The 20,702-nt window shown below is 38.0% G+C and overlaps 1 protein-coding gene across 4 annotated transcripts; it reads right to left on the bottom strand.

Moving 5' to 3' along the window:
• Nucleotides 1-22: 22 nt before the first annotated feature.
• On the bottom strand, nt 23-20,577 carry LOC132127813 (F-box and WD repeat domain-containing 11-B). Of its 4 annotated transcripts, none has more exons than XM_059539952.1 (13): nt 20,468-20,577; nt 18,197-18,256; nt 16,605-16,824; nt 14,904-15,090; nt 14,622-14,712; nt 14,137-14,274; nt 11,945-12,063; nt 11,528-11,777; nt 3,012-3,130; nt 2,142-2,252; nt 1,449-1,527; nt 947-1,111; nt 23-853 (listed from the first exon to the last, which is right to left on the bottom strand). In XM_059539952.1, exons 1-12 carry the CDS (start codon nt 20,504-20,506, stop codon nt 950-952), a joined length of 1,575 nt encoding a protein of 524 aa, XP_059395935.1. In that variant the 5' UTR covers nt 20,507-20,577; the 3' UTR covers nt 23-853; nt 947-949. The 4 variants fall into 4 exon arrangements, with proteins under 4 accessions (XP_059395935.1, XP_059395934.1, XP_059395937.1 ...); XM_059539951.1 differs by having other exon boundaries at nt 16,605-16,845; nt 20,468-20,576; XM_059539954.1 differs by lacking the exon at nt 20,468-20,577 and adding an exon at nt 20,089-20,272.
• Between the last annotated feature and the right edge of the window lie 125 nt (nt 20,578-20,702).

The following is a 20,702-nucleotide window of genomic DNA, read 5'->3' as shown; positions in this document are numbered from 1 at the left end:
TGTGCAAGCTTCTTCACACTCCTTCACAGTCAAGTACTTTATTCTTATTAATAACGCTTTTTTCTTTAAAAAAATCTTTTCAATATACAACACCATTTCAGACGAGACAATTCTGTTTACAACTAAATTGAGATCAGTTATGTGTCATTCAGAACCTAGACGAGCAGACAGTGAAAAGGGGAACGAGACTGATAGCGCTAAAAACAAGAAATGGAGGGACATATCAGGAGAAGAGTCAAAAGTCTACAATTATTCATACGATTTCACAAGAAAAGAAAATATGAAGTCAATTTCTCAAAAAAAGAAAAAGAAAAACAAAGACGTAAGACAGAAACCAAGGGGTTGACCAGCACACGTTACACGTCCCATCGCTCGCTCATTCATGCAGAACAGTCCAGAGGGAAGGAAGGCACTCAGACCTTGCCTTCTCCTTTTTGTTTTTCATCTTTTACTTTTTGAATCAATAAAAGTAAAACATACAAAAGATGGATACAGAGTTCATGGGCCCAGGGGGCGGAGCCAGGGCAGCTGTCACTCTGTACGCGGTGGTAGGGGAGAGCAGGGGGGGCTCCACGCCCACCCTTACACTCTGCTTAATGGCATCGCTCTCTCCATCTTTTCTCCACCTCCTCCTCCGCGTGAGGGAGAAAGAGAACTGATGTCGTCTGTGTCGTTGGGCGGCCCTCAAATCGACTGAGAAATAAAATGGACAGATGGAGAGAGGAGGGTGAAGGGGAGGGGGGTGATGGTGGCGTTCCTCGACCTTTGATCCTGGCACACTTCCACAGAGACTGGGTCACCCGAACAGTCTCCACACACACTCGCACACACTCCGCACGCCACCAGGGCTTCCCTGTCGAAAGATCACATGCATGCAAGTTAGAGTTTGTATTATGATGTGTGTGTGTGTGTGTGTGTGTGTGTTTGAGAACTTTGTGTGAGCTACCTGCTATCTGGATATATAGGTATACGTGCGGGATGGCGATCGTCCTTCCGTCTGCCCATTGGTCGACACATTAAGGAAGTCCCAGATAAGGATAGTGTCATCGTGGGAACTGCTGATGATCTGGAACTCATCGAACTGGAGCCGGAACACTCGGCCAGAATGTTCCTACATGCAGACAGACTATATTAAAACAATTCATCCATGACAACACTGCTGCGAATCGAAATCAGTCACAGACTGGGAATGACGTGACGCAAGACTATGGTGCTATAAATGTGTGACAATGCAGAGGGCTGATTGACTACACATGACTGAGATGAGTGACAGACCAGAGACTCTTAAGAGTGAATAACACAGAGCAGTTAACTTTAGTCACAGAGCAATTCGTCAGCGGATGTTTGGGCAATTTGAGATTATTGCCATGCATACATTTAAAGATTTGTCTTTAAAAAAAACAAAAACAGCACCTTGAGAGTCTAAAGACAAGGAGATGTAAACTCACCACTAGTGTACGTAGACACAGAGTGCTGGCTGGGGCTCGTGGATCGAGAGCAGCTTGTAGGTCCCATACTTTAATTTTACTGTGCACACACACAAACACATTAAAACACATTAGACAATGCACAAAAAACCCTTTCTCATTCTTATGTCGCAAAGCAGCTCCAAAGGCGCATTTCACACATAATCTACAGATAATCTGTGATTCAACTGTGGGATTAAAAGTGACTGCTCCCTCGGCTGTGTGGGTATTGTGCACTGCTCATGTATCAGATTAATGACCGGAGCACAGGGAGCAGACAAACGAAACTCCACAATTAAAGATGTGAGAATAAAGAGATTATTCACATTAAAGCCAGGAATAAACCAGCCATAATCCAGACAAAAAAAAAAAGCTTTATTAATTTAATCCCCCAGACAACACTACGATTCAGCAATGGCAGTGTGAGAAGGTCAAGGAGGGATTTTGCTAATAATTCGTTTAAAAATGTGCATCTCAATTTCCAATGTTACATACTTTTTTTTGTTTTGTTTTTTAGACTTTTTATGAGCTCTTCCCCTCCCAGTTTTATTTGGCTGTCACCAAGCAGTTGCAAAAATTGTTTTTCCACATTCTATTATTCTTCATTGCACTGCAATGAAAAAAATGCCAATAAAACTTCCATTAACTTTGAACTAGAATCAGACTCAGACGTACCCGTCATACGCTCCACTCACGATCCGCTTGTTATCAAAGCGAATACAGCGAACAAGCTCCTCGTGCCCTTCCAAAACCCGCAAGCAAGCTCCACACTCAATATCCCACAGCCTGGAGAAACAGATTAACAAATTTTGTGAGAAAATAAATCATACAAGTAAAGAATACTAACTGGCTGAATCCAGGTCACATTCTTACCCCCCAAAAGAACAATTCTATCAACAAGAAAAACAAAGAATCAGGTTACATTTCGCATGAAGAAAATAAAGTCCTTTTATGATTTTTTGCACATTATTTTCTGACCAATTAAACTTAAATTACTTTTACTTTCATAACCGTTCATTATTAAAAAAAAGAATTATACTTAGAATGAAATTAATAAACAGAAATAAAAGAAATAAATATTTTAATTAGGTATCTTATTCTGACAAAGGCAACATTTTTAACCAAAAATACAGTAAAAAGAGTAAAATGCATTATATTCAATATTAATTTAAAATTATTTAAGATAAATAAATAAGAGTAAACCATAATAAAAACGTTTTACTGGTATTTATCAATTTATTTATCCACTTTTTAATGCCATGTCAGCATCAAGGCTATTTTCATGGCGATCTCTGAATAAATTATACAAGGTATACATTTAAAAGGTTATAAGGAGACATTTCAGATGTACACTAGACAAAAATTTTAAAAATACATTCAAGTGATATTTTTTAAATGAATCCGTTAAACACACCTCTACGTTTTACTGGTAAAAAATGTACTCCAGTATCCTGGGATGAAATGTCACCCGTGTATTTTTGACATTTCTTGAGATACACTAAACTACTATTAAACAAACTTGAATGATATCTTATTCACACACACCTGATGGTGTTGTCAGAGGAGCCGCTGACCACAAGTCTGTCTCTGTACTGCAGGCAGGCAATTCCTCGCTTATGACCGTTTAGTGTCCGAACAAACTCACAGGTGCTTGTACTCCACACCTGCAAAACACAGTACATAACACGACAGGATTAAACATTAAATACTTTAAATCCGTTCCAAATCACTGCCACCTATCCTTAGAATAATCCATAGGCATATTTAATAAAATACCAGTATGTGTGTGCATGAGAAAACACCTCCAGACATCTACACACACCAGCCCTCACTGCCCTGCCTCATTATTTGGGGAATGTTTAGATAGAATGGGGGGTGCAGAATGACTTGGCACCCCTCCCAGAGTGATGGGTGGGCTGGATCAGAGCTGTCCGTTTCTGGAATCTCAAATGCGCCGAGTCCAGCATCTAGAGCGGCATGAGTGCTGAACAGGACTCTGGGCAAAAGCAAGGACTAATATAGCTGCAAGCAGCGATGGCGGGCTCAAGCCATCAGTGCAACGCCACCCCTGTGGCATCAGGTAAACTGTGCCCAGCGGGCACATGCATTCACAATAGCCCTCTAGCAGTCAGATTTTTAGGGATACGGCAGATAAAGGGTTAATCCGAATCATCTAGACTTTGAAATCACATACACAGAACAATATATATAACTTTAGTAATACTTTACAATAAGATTTCATTTATAAACATGAACTATGTTAACATGAACAATAATTATATAGCTTTCATTCATGCCAGTTAATATTCCAAACTTAAACATTAAAACATTGTAAGCACATTTTACCAATTCCAAAACATATCAATCTTAATAACTACCATTATTATTTTTTTTTTATCATTTATGAGTGATATATAATTGTCCAGGAAAGCTGGAAGGGAAAAACTCCTTATATTCAGGTGTGCAGAGTGATTAGGCATGAGAGTTTTAACTCAAAGTGAAAAGTCAGAAAATTGTGAAATCCCCATGAGAAATATCAAAAACAAATGCAATACAGAAATTGCAAGGTTAAAACATGACCATTGGACAAAAAATGCTGACTGGGTCACTGGGTCAGAAAAGAAAAAAAAAAAAACAGGTGAAAAAAAAAATGACAAAAAGAATTGCAAAATAAAAAGATCCTTATATCCCAGTAAGCATTTTGCTGTCCAGTGGTCATGTGTTAAATTTGCAATTACTGTACTGCTCTAATTTTGAATATTTCTCGTGGGGATCTAATAATTTTGGATTTTTCAGTCTGAGTTAAACTTCTTTTTTTGGCTAATTTTATCAGTAAAGGAAAAAATGCCCAATAATTCTTCACACCTGAATATAAGGAGGTTTTTTTCTCTTTCAGTCTTCATGGTCAACTACGTATATATCACACTCGTTGCCTTCTCTAGTGAGGACTATTTATACATTTAAAGCATTCTCAAAGGAGAAAATGAAAAATGAAACTGTACAGCTGTACACTAGGTAAAATATTATATATATATATATATATATATATATATATATATATATATGTGTGTGGTGTGTGTGTGTGTGTGTGTGTGTGTGTGTGTGTACTGGCTTTCCAATGCTGTTGATAATAGGAGTGAGCAAGTTTAAAACACATACAAACAGAGTCCATGCAGACGGATGTAGATGCATAACAAATGTCTTTCTTTATTATTTGAGCTCCATTAAACATGATCTCAAACTTCTTGTGGGCTCTCCTTGTTCACATGTACACACAAAGCCATACCTTATGGACTGCATACAGTCGTGGCCAAAAGTTTTGAGAATTACATAAATATTGGAAATTGGAAAAGTTGCTGCTTAAGTTTTTATAATAGCAATTTGCATATACTCCAGAATGTTATGAAGAGTGATCAGATACATTGCATAGTCCTTCTTTGCCATGAAGATTAACTTAATCCCAAAAAAACCTTTCCACTGCATTTCATTGCTGTCATTAAAGGACCTGCTGAGATCATTTCAGTAATCGTCTTGTTAACTCAGATGAGAATGTTGACGAGCACAAGGTTGGAGATCATTATGTCAGGCTGATTGGGTTAGAATGGCAGACTTGACATGTTAAAAGGAGGGTGATGCTTGAAATCATTGTTCTTCCATTGTTAACATTGGTGACCTGCAAAGAAACGCGTGCAGCCATTATTGCGTTGCATAAAAATGGCTTCACAGGCAAGGATATTGTAGCTACTAAGATTGCACCTAAATTAACAATTTATAGACGGTTTCAACGGCAACAACATAAACAAACGTTACTTTGCATGCGCGCTTTTGTGGACCTAACTTAACTTCCGGTAGACTTCCAAATAGTAACAACTCAATAACAACAGCCAAGTCCCTCTAGAGTAGATATTTTTTGATAAACAAACAAAATATGTTTGCCGCGTGGATCAGGCGGACTTAATGAAAATGCAAATTCATTCTTTGCCAGCAGGAGATGTTTTAAAGCATAGACATAAAGGGCGAGAAATAGAGGTTTCCCCAGTAACAGTTGTAAACAAAGCAGAGCTCGTACGCTCACACGCTGCTTTATCAGGCATATAACACGCAAGTCTTCCTTCAGAAATACAGCGATATAAAAACACCTGTGCCTCGTTTTGATATTTAAAAATATAAATGTAAGGAATTATTATTATTAAACGTGCAGTACATAACGTTACTCATGTTTATTCAACGAAGCCTTTTTGAAAATCGATCAGTTTTAAAATTGTGGCGAGTCTCCAAAAATAAATAAATGTATGGGAAACACATCCCGCAGCACAACTACCTGAGCCCAACTTCAGTCTACTCATCACATTGACTTTAACTGCGTTTGTAGAAGGCACCGCAGCCAGACCGATATACACAACACAGACCGGAAGTTAACTTAGGTCCAGGCACGTGCGCCCGATGAAACCGTCTATAGGATCATCAAGAACTTCAAGTTCTTTCAATTCTTGTAAAGAAGGCTTCAGGGCGTCCAAGAAAGTCCAGCAAGCGCCAGGATCATCTCCTAAAGAGAATTCAGCTGTGGGATCAGAGTGCCACCAGTGCAGAGCTTGCTCAGGAATGGCAGCAGGCAGGTGTGAGCGCATCTGCACGCACTCTCCAAAAAAAAAACATCAGGGACAGATTGATCTTCTGCAGAAAGTATAGTGAATGGACTGCTGAGGACTGGGGCAAAGTCATATTCTCCGATGAAGCCCCTTTCCGATTGTTTGGGGCATCTGGAAAAAGGCTTGTCCGGAGAAGAAAAGGTGAGCGCTACCATCATTCCTGTGTCATGCCAACAGTAAAGCATCCTGACACCATTCATGTGTGGGGTTGCTTCTCATCCAAGGGAGTGGGCTCACTCACAATTCTGCCCAAAAACACAGCCATGAATAAAGAATGGTACCAAAACACCCTCCAACAGCAACTTCTTCCAACAATCCAACAACAGTTTGGTGAAGAACAATGCATTTTCCAGCACGATGGAGCACCGTGCCATAAGGCAAAAGTGATAACTAAGTGGCTCGGGGACCAGAATGTTGAAATTTTGGGTCCATGGCCTGGAAACTCCCCAGATCTTAATCCCATTGAGAACTTGTGGTCAATCCTCAAGAGGCGGGTGGACAAACATAAACCCACTAATTCTGACAAACTCCAAGAAGTGATTATGAAAGAATGGTTTGCTATCAGTCAGGATTTGGCCCAGAAGTTGATTGAGAGCATGCCCAGTCGAATTGCAGAGGTCCTGAAAAAGAAGGGCCAACACTGCATATACTGACTCTTTGCATAAATGTCATGTAATTGTCAATTAAAGCCTTTGAAATGTATGAAGTGCTTGTAATTATATTTCAGTACATCACAGAAACAACTGAAACAAAGATCTAAAAGCAGTTTAGCAGCAAACTTTTTGAAAACTAATATGTAATTCTCAAAACTTTTGGCCACGACTGTACAACTAGAGTCCACCTTGCGAAGTACTCGGCAGTGCACTCAGAAACTGTGTGCTTCCCAATTACCAACAGACACACTTGTTGCTTAGGTGCTCTAATTAAACAAAGCCACAGCACCACACAGTGGACAAAACCTTTACCATCCCCAAAATGGCTCCTACTAATATATATATATATTATATAAGGTTGGGAATCCTTAGAAATTTTCCGGTTCCGATTCTGGTTCCACCTAACGGTTCCGGTTCTGATTCTTGTTCCATTAAAATCATTAAACACTTATTAAGAAAAAGTGGGAAGGAAAAATGCACAATACTAAACTACTCAATGCTCAATACTGTTTATTACTTACTGTCAACTTAATTTAAAGGTTGCCAATGTCAAAATGCAACATATATTACAGTGTACAGATCTTCATAAGTAGGGTGGGGTATTTTTTTTAATTTTCTGGTTCGGCTTCTGGTTTCATTTAAATGAACTATGTTTTTTACTATTTTACCTTCACTGAATGTAGCGTTGCTGGAAGGTAGGAAGTAATGCTGAGTAATGCTAGTCCATCAATCAGCATGTGTTTCAAAGTTGATGTTTTTTTACATCAATAACGTTTTGCTTTTCAAGCAGGAATAAGCTTGTTGGCCAAATAGTCCCTTGAGGGCTGAGACACTTGTTAATTTCCCTTAATTAATGAAATATAAACAGTTAAACATATACACACTCTCCATTAAGTCCCTATTTTACAAATAATAATGCAGTCAGGAGATGGTGTGATGCAATGAGTGGTTTCCACATTTTTAAACATTTAAAATGCATTAAAATAAATATATTTTCTATCACTTTGCTTATCACTCTTGAAATGACCTGTACACTAAATAATCTAACCCTCATACTTGCATAACAATAGCAGTCTATTTATTTAGTGGTCCAAGTTGAAGTCAGTATGTATATTAATGACAATATGGGACAAATATAATGTCATTTAGTGGCGGCAGGTGCAGCGCGCTGCCGTTAGATGTACAGTCAGACAAAACGATGTGCAGTTATCAAAGGCGCGAGTGCACATACAGTCGTGGGAAACAATGTGTTCGGCAATTAAAGACGCGACAGCGCAACGAGTTTGTGGATGCGCCGCGCGTCATTGGAATCAATGTGCTCAGTCATTAAAGAGACAGGGAGGCGTGTCTGTTATTCGGTTCTTGACATCCTTTACGGCAGCGGTTCTCAATTCCAGTCCTCGCGCCCCACTGCTCTGCATATTTTGCACGTTTCTCTTTGTTAACACACCTGATTCAGATAATCAGCTCTTTAGAAATGAACTCTGTGCATGAACTGTGTTCCAATTGTTCATTGCTCCCTACTCCCTGAGCAGGGGAAATCTGTTGAAGTTTACCTCACATCGAAACATTCATTCACTGATTTGTGCTGTGAAGCGTCTTTCAACATGGACAACTGTGACATCATATAACTCTGTACATCAATACAATTTAAATTCATGTCTTGCACACTTCAATGCACTTTGATTGGAACATATAGCTACGTTTGCTTCGAACTGGAATCATGGCTGAATATCCTGTGATGTCCACTTCGCAGGGCACTTATGTTCGAATAGAACAAATGTCTGAAGCGCTAAGAGAAACGTTCAAAATGTGCAGAGCAGTGCGGCGCGAGGACTGCAATTGAGAACCGCTGCTTTACGGGAATCGCCAAATATTCAGAACACCGGCGCAAGGCTGCTCACAGCGCTTGGTCACATGTTGCACCAGAACCGTTTTCGGACCCGAAACTTTGAAAAGAACCGGAACCGTGAGCAATTTCTAAGAACCCATCCCATCCATATATATACATATATATATATACACACACACACACACACACACACACACACACACGCTTCAAGTGTACGGTTTCCTTTTATTGCATATTGAAATAAATATTTCTGAGTTCTGTATCAATCTGCGTTGTGTTTGTTTATTTTTAGTTTTAATTTTCTTAGGAAGATAACTGACCCTTTACTCTCCTTTGTAATAAATGTGCTTATAAACCAAGAACAACTTATTAATAGCTGTTTTTATAAGCTGCTTACTAATGACTATTAATGTTGGGACAAGACTTTATAAAGCATGAACTGACTATTTACTAATGAGTGCAGTTATTATAAAGTGTTACCAATGCATTTACTAATGTTAACAAATTAGACATTATTTTACAGTGTTATCAAATCCACTGATGATTTATAAGTGTTTTGTGATGATTTTATTGACCTATAAGCATTTGAGAAAGTTCTGCACGCATTACAGCTTAGTCTTCATCTGTGAGCTGAACAGATTGATACGATGAAAAGCCTCAGCGTCCTGCAGCTCGAGAGATCAATGTTTTTTCTGCCCTCAGACAGTCTCATGCTGTCTTTAATGTGCACACTTAAACAGCTAACAAACACCTAAATGTAAATGTTTTTTTTTTGTGAGCTCATTACACTGAACACGCTCATCAGAGCGGTGATTTCAGATAGTGTCATACAGGCAGCCGCGAATATTTCATTTTCACACTATACAGTCAACATCTGAATTTAGCTCTTGGTGTGTTTTAATTGGTGGATTGTGTGATATCGCTGTAATATTTTATTTTTAAAAGCTATAAAACAAGAATAAATTAGTTTGTTATGATCTGGTGACTCCACAAGCTCGTGCTCATAGTGGTGATTAATCTCTCGTCTTTCTCTCTTCTCACCTGGCCAGACATCAAATATTAATGAGCCCTGACCCAGTAATAATCAGATATGTTGGTTTAGCTTGTCAGTGTGAATTAAATCTAAGTATTTATTTGTATTTTTAACCGATTTAAAAGTGAAACTAAAAGAGTCTCCTCCCTTTCAGTCCGGGAATTGCACCTGTAGGGGCGCTATTTCTCTCAGACAATGGAAGTCTAAGCACACACACTCAAACAGAGAGACAGAGTGAGATGAGATGTCTGACAGTTTTTTAATTTTCTGTTATCCATACAGTGTTGTAAAGTCATGAAATATTTCCTCAGAATGACTTTCATCTGTATGAAAAAAATTCTTTGACGTGTTTAGAAGCTGCAATTTAAAAATACAGTACAATTAATGATTCCCTTTTTATGGCAATTTCAAAAAATCACCACGGCAAAACCATTCAAGCTATCCAAAATCCATTCGCAATTTAAGTTCCTCAATGTTTTTGCAACATGTAGACAAAGTTTGGTGTGTCAAGTGTACTTCTCCTCTGAGCAGTATGCATTAATTCAAAGCTGAATTTTCCCAAAGATCCATATTCAAGTCAAAATAGCCAAATTCCTGTTGGTCGTAGCTGATGACTTTAAATTAGAAAGTTGCCCATCTTGATAAGACCAATATATGTACTGAGTTTGGTGTCTGTAGCTAAAACTAACCCCCCCACTCTATAGCGCCACAAACAGCCCCTTTAAAAGCTTTTGCCATCGTCTAGCTGTCACTAATACTGATAAGTGTTCTGAATTTCATGTAAATCTGAGCATGTTATATGCCTCAAAATCACCTGAGAAGTATTCCAGTTTGACATGTTGCCATGGCAACAATATTTAGATATCAATATTTCCTCAGACAATTTATATTGGCTGTGTTTTGACATTATTCTGATGAAGTTGGAAGCAAATCGAGTAAAAAAATAAGATGCTGAATTCAAAGCATTTTGAAAATGACACTTCCTGCTGCCAGTGGGTGGCGCTTTAACTTTGACTCCTAATAGTCACATAAATGCGATCATCATCATACAGTCCCATGTTCTTACTGCACTTGTGGGAGATAATTTCTGCAAGTGTATCTCTAGGGGTTTTGTGGCAGAGTTGACAATATCAGGAAAAGGTTATGGTTATTAAAGGGGTCACGAACAGAGGAATCAAAATTCCCTTGATCTTTTGACACATAGGAGGACATTGTGCTATAAAAACATCCTGTATGTTTCAGAACTCAAAATTATCTCATATTGAAGCCAGTCTGCTAAAACGAGAGGTTTAAAAATAGTGTGGCTAAACACCACCTCCGCAGAAGATCAACGTCTTCTTCTACATCACTGCCTATTTAGCCCCGCCCACCAATTCACACATGTAGTGTTTACGAGAGAGAGACGACCACGCCCGTGTATCAGTCTCTGCCTAGCTCCGCAGACTCCAAGGTGTGTGCCAATTTTCAAGTGTTTTCGAGCATGTTAAGGACCCCAAAAGCCCCCTGTAATGTTAGAAAAATTTTTTAAATAATAATAATAATAAAAAATAATCCTAAGGAAAACAATAGGGCTCTCTTCCTCCAGGCTTGAGCCCTAATAACAAATAATCCTAAGGAAAACAATAGGTCTCTCGCCCTTTGGGCTTGATCCCTAATTATAATTTCTGCAGTCTACAGAGAATTAAGAAACTATTACTCTACTGCCCTCTGCTGGGAACCTCTGTGCTTTGGACAGAACAAGCTGACACCTAAATAGTCACCAAATTCCAGCTGCATGACAATATAGCCTAGTCCACTGCAGCTTATTGTCATCAATATGAGAATAATGTAAGAAGTTTGATTGACAGCTTATAGTGGTCATTCAGAGTGCTGACCTTTATGGTCCGATCTCCAGAGGCAGAGACAATGTACTTGTCGTCAAAGTCGACCACATTGACGGCAGCCCTGTGTCCGACGAGGACCCGGCGGAGACTGATGTCCGTAGGAGAGGCCATGTCCCAGACAGCGATGGAGCGATCCTTCGAGCAGGTGACCATCAGCCCGTTACAGAATCGCAGGTGGAGCACGGCCTCGTTGTGGTGGATCAGAGTGTTCAGAACCTCCCCCGAGGTCACATCCCACACTCTGGGTAAAAAGAAAAGGCAAGCAAAGTCAGCCCTGATTTTATCAGTCCTTTATCCATTCCAGATGAACAGACATGTGGAGAGATGGCGTGGGGGGTTACTGAAAAAAGTAAAAAAAAAAAATGAACAGAGGACTTATAGAGAGCGAGAAACCGATGGAAACCTGACCTGACAGTGGAATCAGAGGAGCCGGTAACAATGACCCTCTCGTCGTATTGCAGACACAGCACAGAGCCTGTGTGCCCCGTCAGGATCTTCAAACACTCCAGAGTCTGTTTATCCCATATCTGAATGAAAACACACATATGACGTCTTTTTACAATTGCAAACACCATGAATTTCACAATGTCAAATATTAACTTCTGTTAACTAGATTAGACTCATCCTTAAACAAAAAACATTTCTAGCTAGGATTTTTTATTTTTTATTTTATTGTGTAGTGTTCTCTGAGGTCCACTTAAAATAGTTAAAAGATTTTTATATATAAAAAACTCCATATTTAGGAGAAATAGGCAATTTTCCGTCCTATCTTGACCACCCTCATCTGAACGCTCTGTTTGAATAGGTGTGGTGGTTTGTAGAAATAAACGCCCACTGCAATGATTGGCCAACAGTTATGCATGTTTGACAACCTACATCTTTTACAGGCAGTTGCTGCTGTGTTTTAGGTTAAAAACACATAAATACTCGGTACATTTCAAACTATCTGTAATAACAGACAAAGCAATAGTAACCACATAATAAAAACAAATACTCACACTTGTTACTTTAAAAAAAGTAATTAATTACTAGTTACTAATTACATCTTAAACAGTGTAATTAGATTACTGTATAAATGACTCTCTCCAAAAACTATTACTTTCTAAACCCTATATCGACCTCGACAAGTTAATTAAAATAACCATTTCATGTCTATCCTTGTATCATTCTTTCAAATAAATAATAGATAACTACATAAATTAATCCGGTCACACTTAGATTAGAGTCCAATTATCACAATTAACTAACTATTAACTATGACTATCCCCTTAATGTACTCCTAATTACTGCTTATTAATAATTAGTAAAGTAGTTGATAAGTTTAAGAATTGGGTAGGATTAAGGATTTAGAATAAGGTCTCATAGAATAAGACATTAATGTGTGTGGGTTTTTTTTAAGCAATAACAAACTAACTAGTTAATAGTGAGAATTGGACACTAAAGACTTACCAATATTCTTATTAACTAACCAAATTAAAGTGAGAAGAGTACATAAAAGCATGCATTAAGAATTAATATTTATGAATGCTCTACAGTCTATACACAGTATTAGGTTCAATTACATAAGTAACTGTAATTAAAAATACAAATACAGTAATCCCTTACTAAACTTTAAGTGAAAAGTAATTAAATTACAGTAAAAAAAAACTGCTGAATTGTGCCTTGTTTGTAAACAAATCTGCGATAAATTAAAGTGAACAAAGGACCAAGTTCCTGCTGACATTGTCTGACACTTCATTAAATATAAAGTTAATCAAATAAAGTTTATCGTTTGGTTTCTGCATAGACCTGCGTAATCGTCTCTCTCTCGTAAACACTACATGTGTGAATTGGTGGGCGGGGCTAAATAGGCAGTGATGTAGAAGAAGACGTTGATCTTCTGCGGAGGTGGTGTTTAGCCACACTATTTTTAAACCTCTCGTTTTAGCAGACTGGCTTCAATATGAGATAATTTTGAGTTCTGAAACATACAGGATGTTTTTATAGCACAATGTCCTCCTATGTGTCAAAAGATCAAGGGAATTTTGATTCCTCTGTTCGTGACCCCTTTAATAACCATAACCTTTTCCTGATATTGTCAACTCTGCCACAAAACCCCTAGAGATACACTTGCAGAAATTATCTCCCACAAGTGCAGTAAGAACATGGGACTGTACCACAGAGTTTAATACTATGAGTAAGGAAATCTAACAAACCCCTACAAAAAAAAAAAAACAAACAAAAAAAAACAACAACAACAACAACAACAACAGTCATTCTTGCATTAGAAAGTGTGACTTGAATCATCTCACCCGTTCCAATACCCTCTCTCTAGTTTCTGTATTATAATACAGAAGGGGAGAGATTTGAAAAACTCAAACATGTTTCTATGTAAAGAGCCGTTTACAAAGAATTCATGTTCCTCTAACTGGTGAAAAATCACACATTTGCTAAATTTGATTAAACACATTAGCGTAATTCACGAGAACACGCTTGTGGTTAGTGTTTTTGAATGACACCTGCGTATGGATGCACTCAAGACGGTGTGGTTTTTACTGGTGATGACTTCACTAAACCCACACAGGCTTCACTAGAAATACACCGGCAGAGCGCGGTCGCACCTTGATGGAGTTATCACGTAGACCGCTGATGATCTTTTCGTCGTCATACTGAAGGCAGTAAACACCTTTGCTGTTCTCCGACCTACACTGGATCCTTTGCAGGTTATGTCGGCCACACCTCCAGTTTGCCTCGATGGTCTGGAAGAATGAACAGCAATGTCATATGAGCAATTTAATTACACATCTAATTTATTTGATTGGAATAAAAATGATTATGCATGCACATTAACTAAATCAGCGGCCCGTTTTATCAAAAATAACTGATGGCTGCATACTCTAATTACTCAGAGAATAGCTATGAAGAAGACTAAGAGCTGGGTAACATGAGGCCTACCGCCTACCCCTGAGGTGTAATCACAATGAACAAACAAATGCTTACTACCTCCCTGTCCTTAAAAACACTGACATGAGAAGACAAGATCTAACATCGCATTACACTCTTAAAAGGACAAGAGAAAAAAAAAAACGATGGTTGCTTTGCCCACCTCAATGTCCTGAATGATTTTTGGATAAAGAGAGCGGTAGTATGAGTTTGGAGGAACTTCTGTTGTGCGGTTCTTGAACAGGTATTTTTCCCTATGAAGGAAATGGCAATAAACATCCCTGATAAACCGACATAAACAAGCATCTTCATAATTCAAGGCCAAATAAAATGCACAAGCATGTCTGGTGGAGAATTACACCACTGAGAGATAATGATGAGGTTGTTTCTAAACCTCATGTATAAATGAGGGGGTTTGGAGGATGTAAACAGAACTGTGACTCACCACTGGTGTCTCTCTGAAAGGCCTTTCCACAGCGGGTCTGTCCGAACCATCCTCTCGATCAGCTTCTTCCACAACATGCCTTCGGATATCACACGCTGCCATTCTTTACACACCAGCTCAGCCGAACAAAGAGAGCGTGCGTCCAGGAAGGACAAGATGTTCTCCGCTATATGGTCCAGACCCTGAGCTGGAAGACAAATTGAGAGTGATTTCATTTAAGTGAAATTTAAAAAAAAAAAGGTAAACTAAAATATGTTATCAGGAAGGGACTGGATAATATAAAGTAGACAATGATAAACATGGAGATTGGAGAATGCAAGAGGGGTTTAAAAAAAAAAAAGTAAAAAATGTGGTTTGATGATGTCAGCTAAAATGAAAAACTCATTCTAATATGCTGAACTGGTGCTTGAGAAACATTGCTTTTTTATTATCATCAGTGTTGAAAACTGTTGTGCTGCTTAATATTTTTGTGGCAACTGATACATTTTTTAGGATTCTTTGATATAGAAAGTGAATTCATTTGGAATGGATATTTTTTGCAACATCACAAGTGTCACTTCTGATCAATTTTAATGTATCCTTGCTGAATAAAATGATTTCCCTCAAAAAAAAAGAACAATCTTACAGGCCACAAAATTTCAATGGTTGTGTATATTTAGTTGAAATATAAACAGGGATTTTATTCTAAGAATAGGGCCCTATGATTTCCACGATGCAGAAAGTGCGGATGGAATCACAGAATCCAGATATAAAAACAGAACTTACAGTTTAACACGGGATATCAAATGTTCAATCGTAAGTCGCTTTAGGATCGACCCTGCTACATCAATGTTAATGTATATCACGGAAATTGTTAAAGTTTGGATGAATTAATCAAAATTAGTTCATTAACCGACATGGACTATTAAACCGTAAAAAGACTAATTAAATATGAATCCTGCATGTTCGTGTCTCCGTGTGAATGAATGACGCAGACGCGCATTTTGTTTACTACACCTTATGAATTGCGTGACGCTCGTGGTGATTTCAGCGTCTGCCGTCTCACTAAATGAGGACATAAATACATGAACAACATCTCTAGAACTGCTCTGAGAGTACTTCATGAGCATTTTGCCTTTCATTTGAGTAAAACTAGTGTCATATACACAGACATTTAAAGGTATTCACAGCAACCCGTCAAAATAAAGGTTTGGTTTAACTTGAAGACATTGCGCCAGAAATATTGCTATTATTCAGTAGAACGTACATAATACTACTACTACTGTTGTAAAAAAAATACAACTATTTTTAAGGAATAGTTACAATATTTATTGCATGTTTTAACTGCAACAATAAAAAGATAAAATTTCATAGGGCCCTAAATATGTAATTTTTGTTAAACTTTTAATAAATGGTCACTAAATTGTATGTTTCATGTTTTTTATTAATCAGACATGCTTTTTGATTAATACAATTACATTTAACCATTAAAAAAAGGAGTCTATATAGAATTTGAAAAAAACTAAAAAACAACGTATTTCATAGGGCCCTATAAGAATAAAATACACTGATGAATTGGGATTCAAGTTTGGTTTCAACTTTAGATTAAAAAAAAGGCCAAGAAAAAATTGTCTCTTTAATCTCAAGGCTATATTTTAAAATTAATGGACACACCCTCCATCAGAAATGGCATTTTCAGAACAAGAACTCCATGTGTGTTACCTGGCAGTGCCGTGATGAAGTCCCTTTGGAGCATGGGTTTGAGGTAGGAGTTTATGTGGCCGTGTTGGTAATGGCACATGCGTGAGATCAGGTGTTCCACAAACTCCACCTGGTCTGCCTCAGACCACTGATCAAAGAGCTGGATGCACACGTCCTTCTCCTTCTCGTAATTTCCCTCTGACGGCCGCTTCCTAGAGCCTGTCAAATGTCCATTACTCACCTGAGGACAGATAAAAGTAGGCTGGGAGAACTGTAAAAGGGAAAAAAAAAAAGAAAGAAATGTATTAGATGAGACAAACTAAAATATGTGTTGGAAAGGATTGGGCAAATGGAACATTTTAAACATGGCAACGTACTATCATAATATTTTAAGGCAGAGGTGTTAACTCGGCTAAGAACAGTGCTACAGGTGCTCTTCTATTAAAAGAGCCACATACAGTTCCTGTCTTCACGTGCAATAATAGGAGTTTCTACATATAAAATTTTCACGCTATTAATCACAAACAACTCATCACTTGATGTTCTGTACATACAGTCATACTTGAGCACTTAAGTGACAAAACATTTCAGAAAACTGGCACAAAAAAACTTTAACAATTGTTACTTTTTGGAAAGCATTAGATAAAGATTCTGACATTTTCTGACAAGTCAAAAATTAGAAAAAAGATCTAACGTGCAGTGGAGATTTTGAGGAACTGATCATCAGAATACATTTGGTTTTGTCAAAAATAAGTCCAAAAATGTCTCAAAAATGTGAAGCTAGCCTTGAGAAATCTAGCATCATATCTCTGCAGATCATGCCGCTTGGATTCATATGAAATTCAGGTATTTTGAAGTGCCTAGAAGTTTTGGGTTCGGTGAGATTTTCTTTTGAAGAAATTAATACTTTCACTCAGGAGGAAATATTAAACTGATCAAAATGACACCAAGTACATTTATAATGTTACAAAAGAGTTTGAAACTAAATGAATTATGTACTTTTCATAATTTTTTTTTTTTTAAATCCTTTAAAAAAAGCTATCACGATCAGTTTCCACCAAAGAAATTAAGCAGCACCACTATTTTCAACATGGATAATAACTAGAAATGCTTCTTGTGCAGAAAAGCAGCATATTAGAATGATTTCCGAAGGATCATGTGACACCGAATATTGGAATAATGTTTTTATATTACATTGCATAAAGTTTTTTTTTTAATTTTTAGTAATTTCATATCAATACCACTTTACTGTATTTTCGATCAAATAAATGTAGCCATGCGGAGCACAAGAGACTTCAAAAACATTACAAATCTCATCAACACCAAACTTCTGAACAGTATGTGTAAGTGTCCAGATAATTTTGGAGCCAATGTAATTTTCCAGGGCATCTCAAAAATGCAAGAGGAACCCTAAAAACAAAAGCCTGCGGAAACGGACACTGCGGTTTTCTAGATGCAAATTAGGCAACAAATCCCTAAGTCAACAGTACTTCAATATAGGAAACCCTGCATAGTTCAGGGAGAGGCTACACAATAGATCCACATTGTTCTATCGTTTTATTATTTTAGCAGATTTTGACACACTTTAATGAGGAACGGCTCGTCCTCCTCACCTTAATCAATGTGATCTTTGGGGAGCGGTCTGCAGTCTGCGAGTCCATGACAGAGATGTTCTGCAGAAGAAATCACAATATTATTATTATTTTTTTAAATCAATAGTAATGTCTTCTTTAAATCAAACAAACAAAAAAAATTCAAAGACCACAATATTAATCAGAACTACTCCTATACATAACCCACCCTTTCATCATCTGCTCGCATACGTTCATAATCACATTGCATCGTTTGTTAGAAAGCAGATGAAAGGACTGTGTGCCAGCCTACGATTTGTGTGTGCCGAATAATTGGACCGATCCTCCATCAGCATGCAGCAAAGATGTGAGATGGGGCAGGGCCTGTGGGCGTTTGGGTAACGCGTCAACAGCTGTCCCCTAACCAAGGCCACCACAGGGATATGCTTTCATCCCAAGTACAGCCACGATAGAGATGATACCATACATATCGTTGCTCTTAATATCCACAACTCAGCACCTGCTTTAATCAATAATCACTGAATATCAGCCAAACTCTTTAGAAACTTCGGCTCTCTGGACTAAATAAAGCAGTGTTATATTGAAGCTAGAAAAACACCAGTGTTATTTTAGCAGCACTGAGATAGTATTAGACTTTATTAATATCATTTTTATTTTTTCAGGTTTTTCCCATTTATTATTTAATTTATTTTTGTAATTTTGTTGAGTGTTTTTATTTTTATTATCATTATTTGTGTCAGTTTTAATCATTTCAGTTTTAGCTGTAGCTATTGTAGTACTTCAAGTTAAACTAAATGAAAATGGGAAATGCCACCTTGACAACCTACGTTTTTTCTCCAAATAACAAAAATGTTTGTATGGTTTTAGTTGACAATAATAACCCAGTCTGACACATGATGACAAAGTCTGGGATTCATTTCAAACCTTCTTTCTAGGTCAGCAGAGCAGGAAGTGCAGTTTTATTATGAGTCTCTGCAGTCTATACACAAATTCACATGGCTTGTTTCCTTCAAGCAAAAGCCATTTATCGGTCTTCCTCAAGCTTCACCACACAAGTGGACAGACTCAAGTGCATTCACTCCTACCTTGTTCACGGTATCCATGGCAACAAGAAGCAAATCTACACTGATTCTATAATGTTATTGTATTGACTAGGAGAGAAATCGATTCAGACACAACCTTATTAATAAAGAGCAAATTTAAACAAGTCAACTTATTTTTAAAGAAATCATGAAAACGCTTTAAATAAAGAATAGAAATATAGTATTTAAAATTAATAGGGACTACATATTCAAATCTAGTCAAAATAATAATAATAATAAAAGCTGCACGTTTAAGTAGTAAACGATATTTGAGGGATTGAGATTATTTTTATTTTAAGTGTTTCATAGAATTACGGTTGAGAAAATTGTGAAAAATAAGAAACAATAGTGCGTTTAATAAGAAACTATCGTTATTGGTTCGAGTAGGCTAATGGTTTGGTGTGGTTAGCCACCTAGCCGCTTGCTGCTTTCACGTCAACAATTAACGTTTGTATTTCACTGAGAAAAGTTTGCGGTTACTAAAACACAAATGTTCAACTCACTTAAACACGATTGTTGAATTAGTTGCCTACATTTGTATATTTGCTCATCGTTCGGCTCAAAAACGTCATTTAAAATTGACAGCAGAAGCGGATACTTCCTATTACGCAGCTTTAAAGTCCAGTCAAAATGAGTCGTGAGAAGTAAACGTTGCGTTATTGTGAATGAGAAGTGATTGTTTTAAACACTTTAAAACATAGTTAAGCGTTCTTAGACTTTATATGAACCACAATTCGTCTGTGGGACTACATTATAGACCGGATTGAGTGGCGCAGAGGCGCCGCAGTGAAGCTCAAGACACCGGCTGAAGTCGAGGAGACTCGGACTCACCACGACGCCGCGGCAGCTTCCCTTCCTTCGCCTCCGCGACTAGCTCAATAAATATCCTCAGAACAACTGTTCGCCTTGTCTACTAACGTTTCAGCTGTTGTTTTAAAGGAAAAATACAGGCGAGAGGCGTGAAACCGACCAAGTGAGCCAGCGGTACACAGTAGGGCCCTCCCTGTCAGCCGAGCCAGCCATTTCTCTCCTCACCCCTCCTCCCTCCTCCACTCAGCCGATCCCTTCCCACCCTCCCTCCACTCAGCCCACTCCAGAGGCTAGTTATATTAAACCAGGCTACTCTTATAACCGCTAATATGGATTTATAAAATCTAAAGTCTTGAGAATAGACTACAAAATGTTTTTCGGAGCACACCCGAGTACTCACCATCAGCTCTAAGGTTTTGTCCTCCATCTCCGGCTCCATGTTTGTTCCCCGAAACTCGCAGTGAAAATGGAAACCCCGCCCTGCGACACAACACGTCACGAAGGGAGGCGGAGAAAGCAGCCTTGTGTCTAATTCTTTCATTGGCAGTCATATAACAAAACGTGCGTTGTGATAGGATCATTTCTGCTGCTAAGGTACAAAGCTGTTACAGACAAAGTACGTCATAATCGAAGGG

The sequence above is a fragment of the Carassius carassius genome, chromosome 45 (genome assembly GCF_963082965.1).
Source record: "Carassius carassius chromosome 45, fCarCar2.1, whole genome shotgun sequence".
Classification (NCBI taxonomy): Eukaryota; Metazoa; Chordata; class Actinopteri; order Cypriniformes; family Cyprinidae; genus Carassius; species Carassius carassius.
The sequence above is the reverse complement of the archived record's forward strand: the minus strand, read 5'-3'. Positions and strand labels throughout refer to the sequence as shown.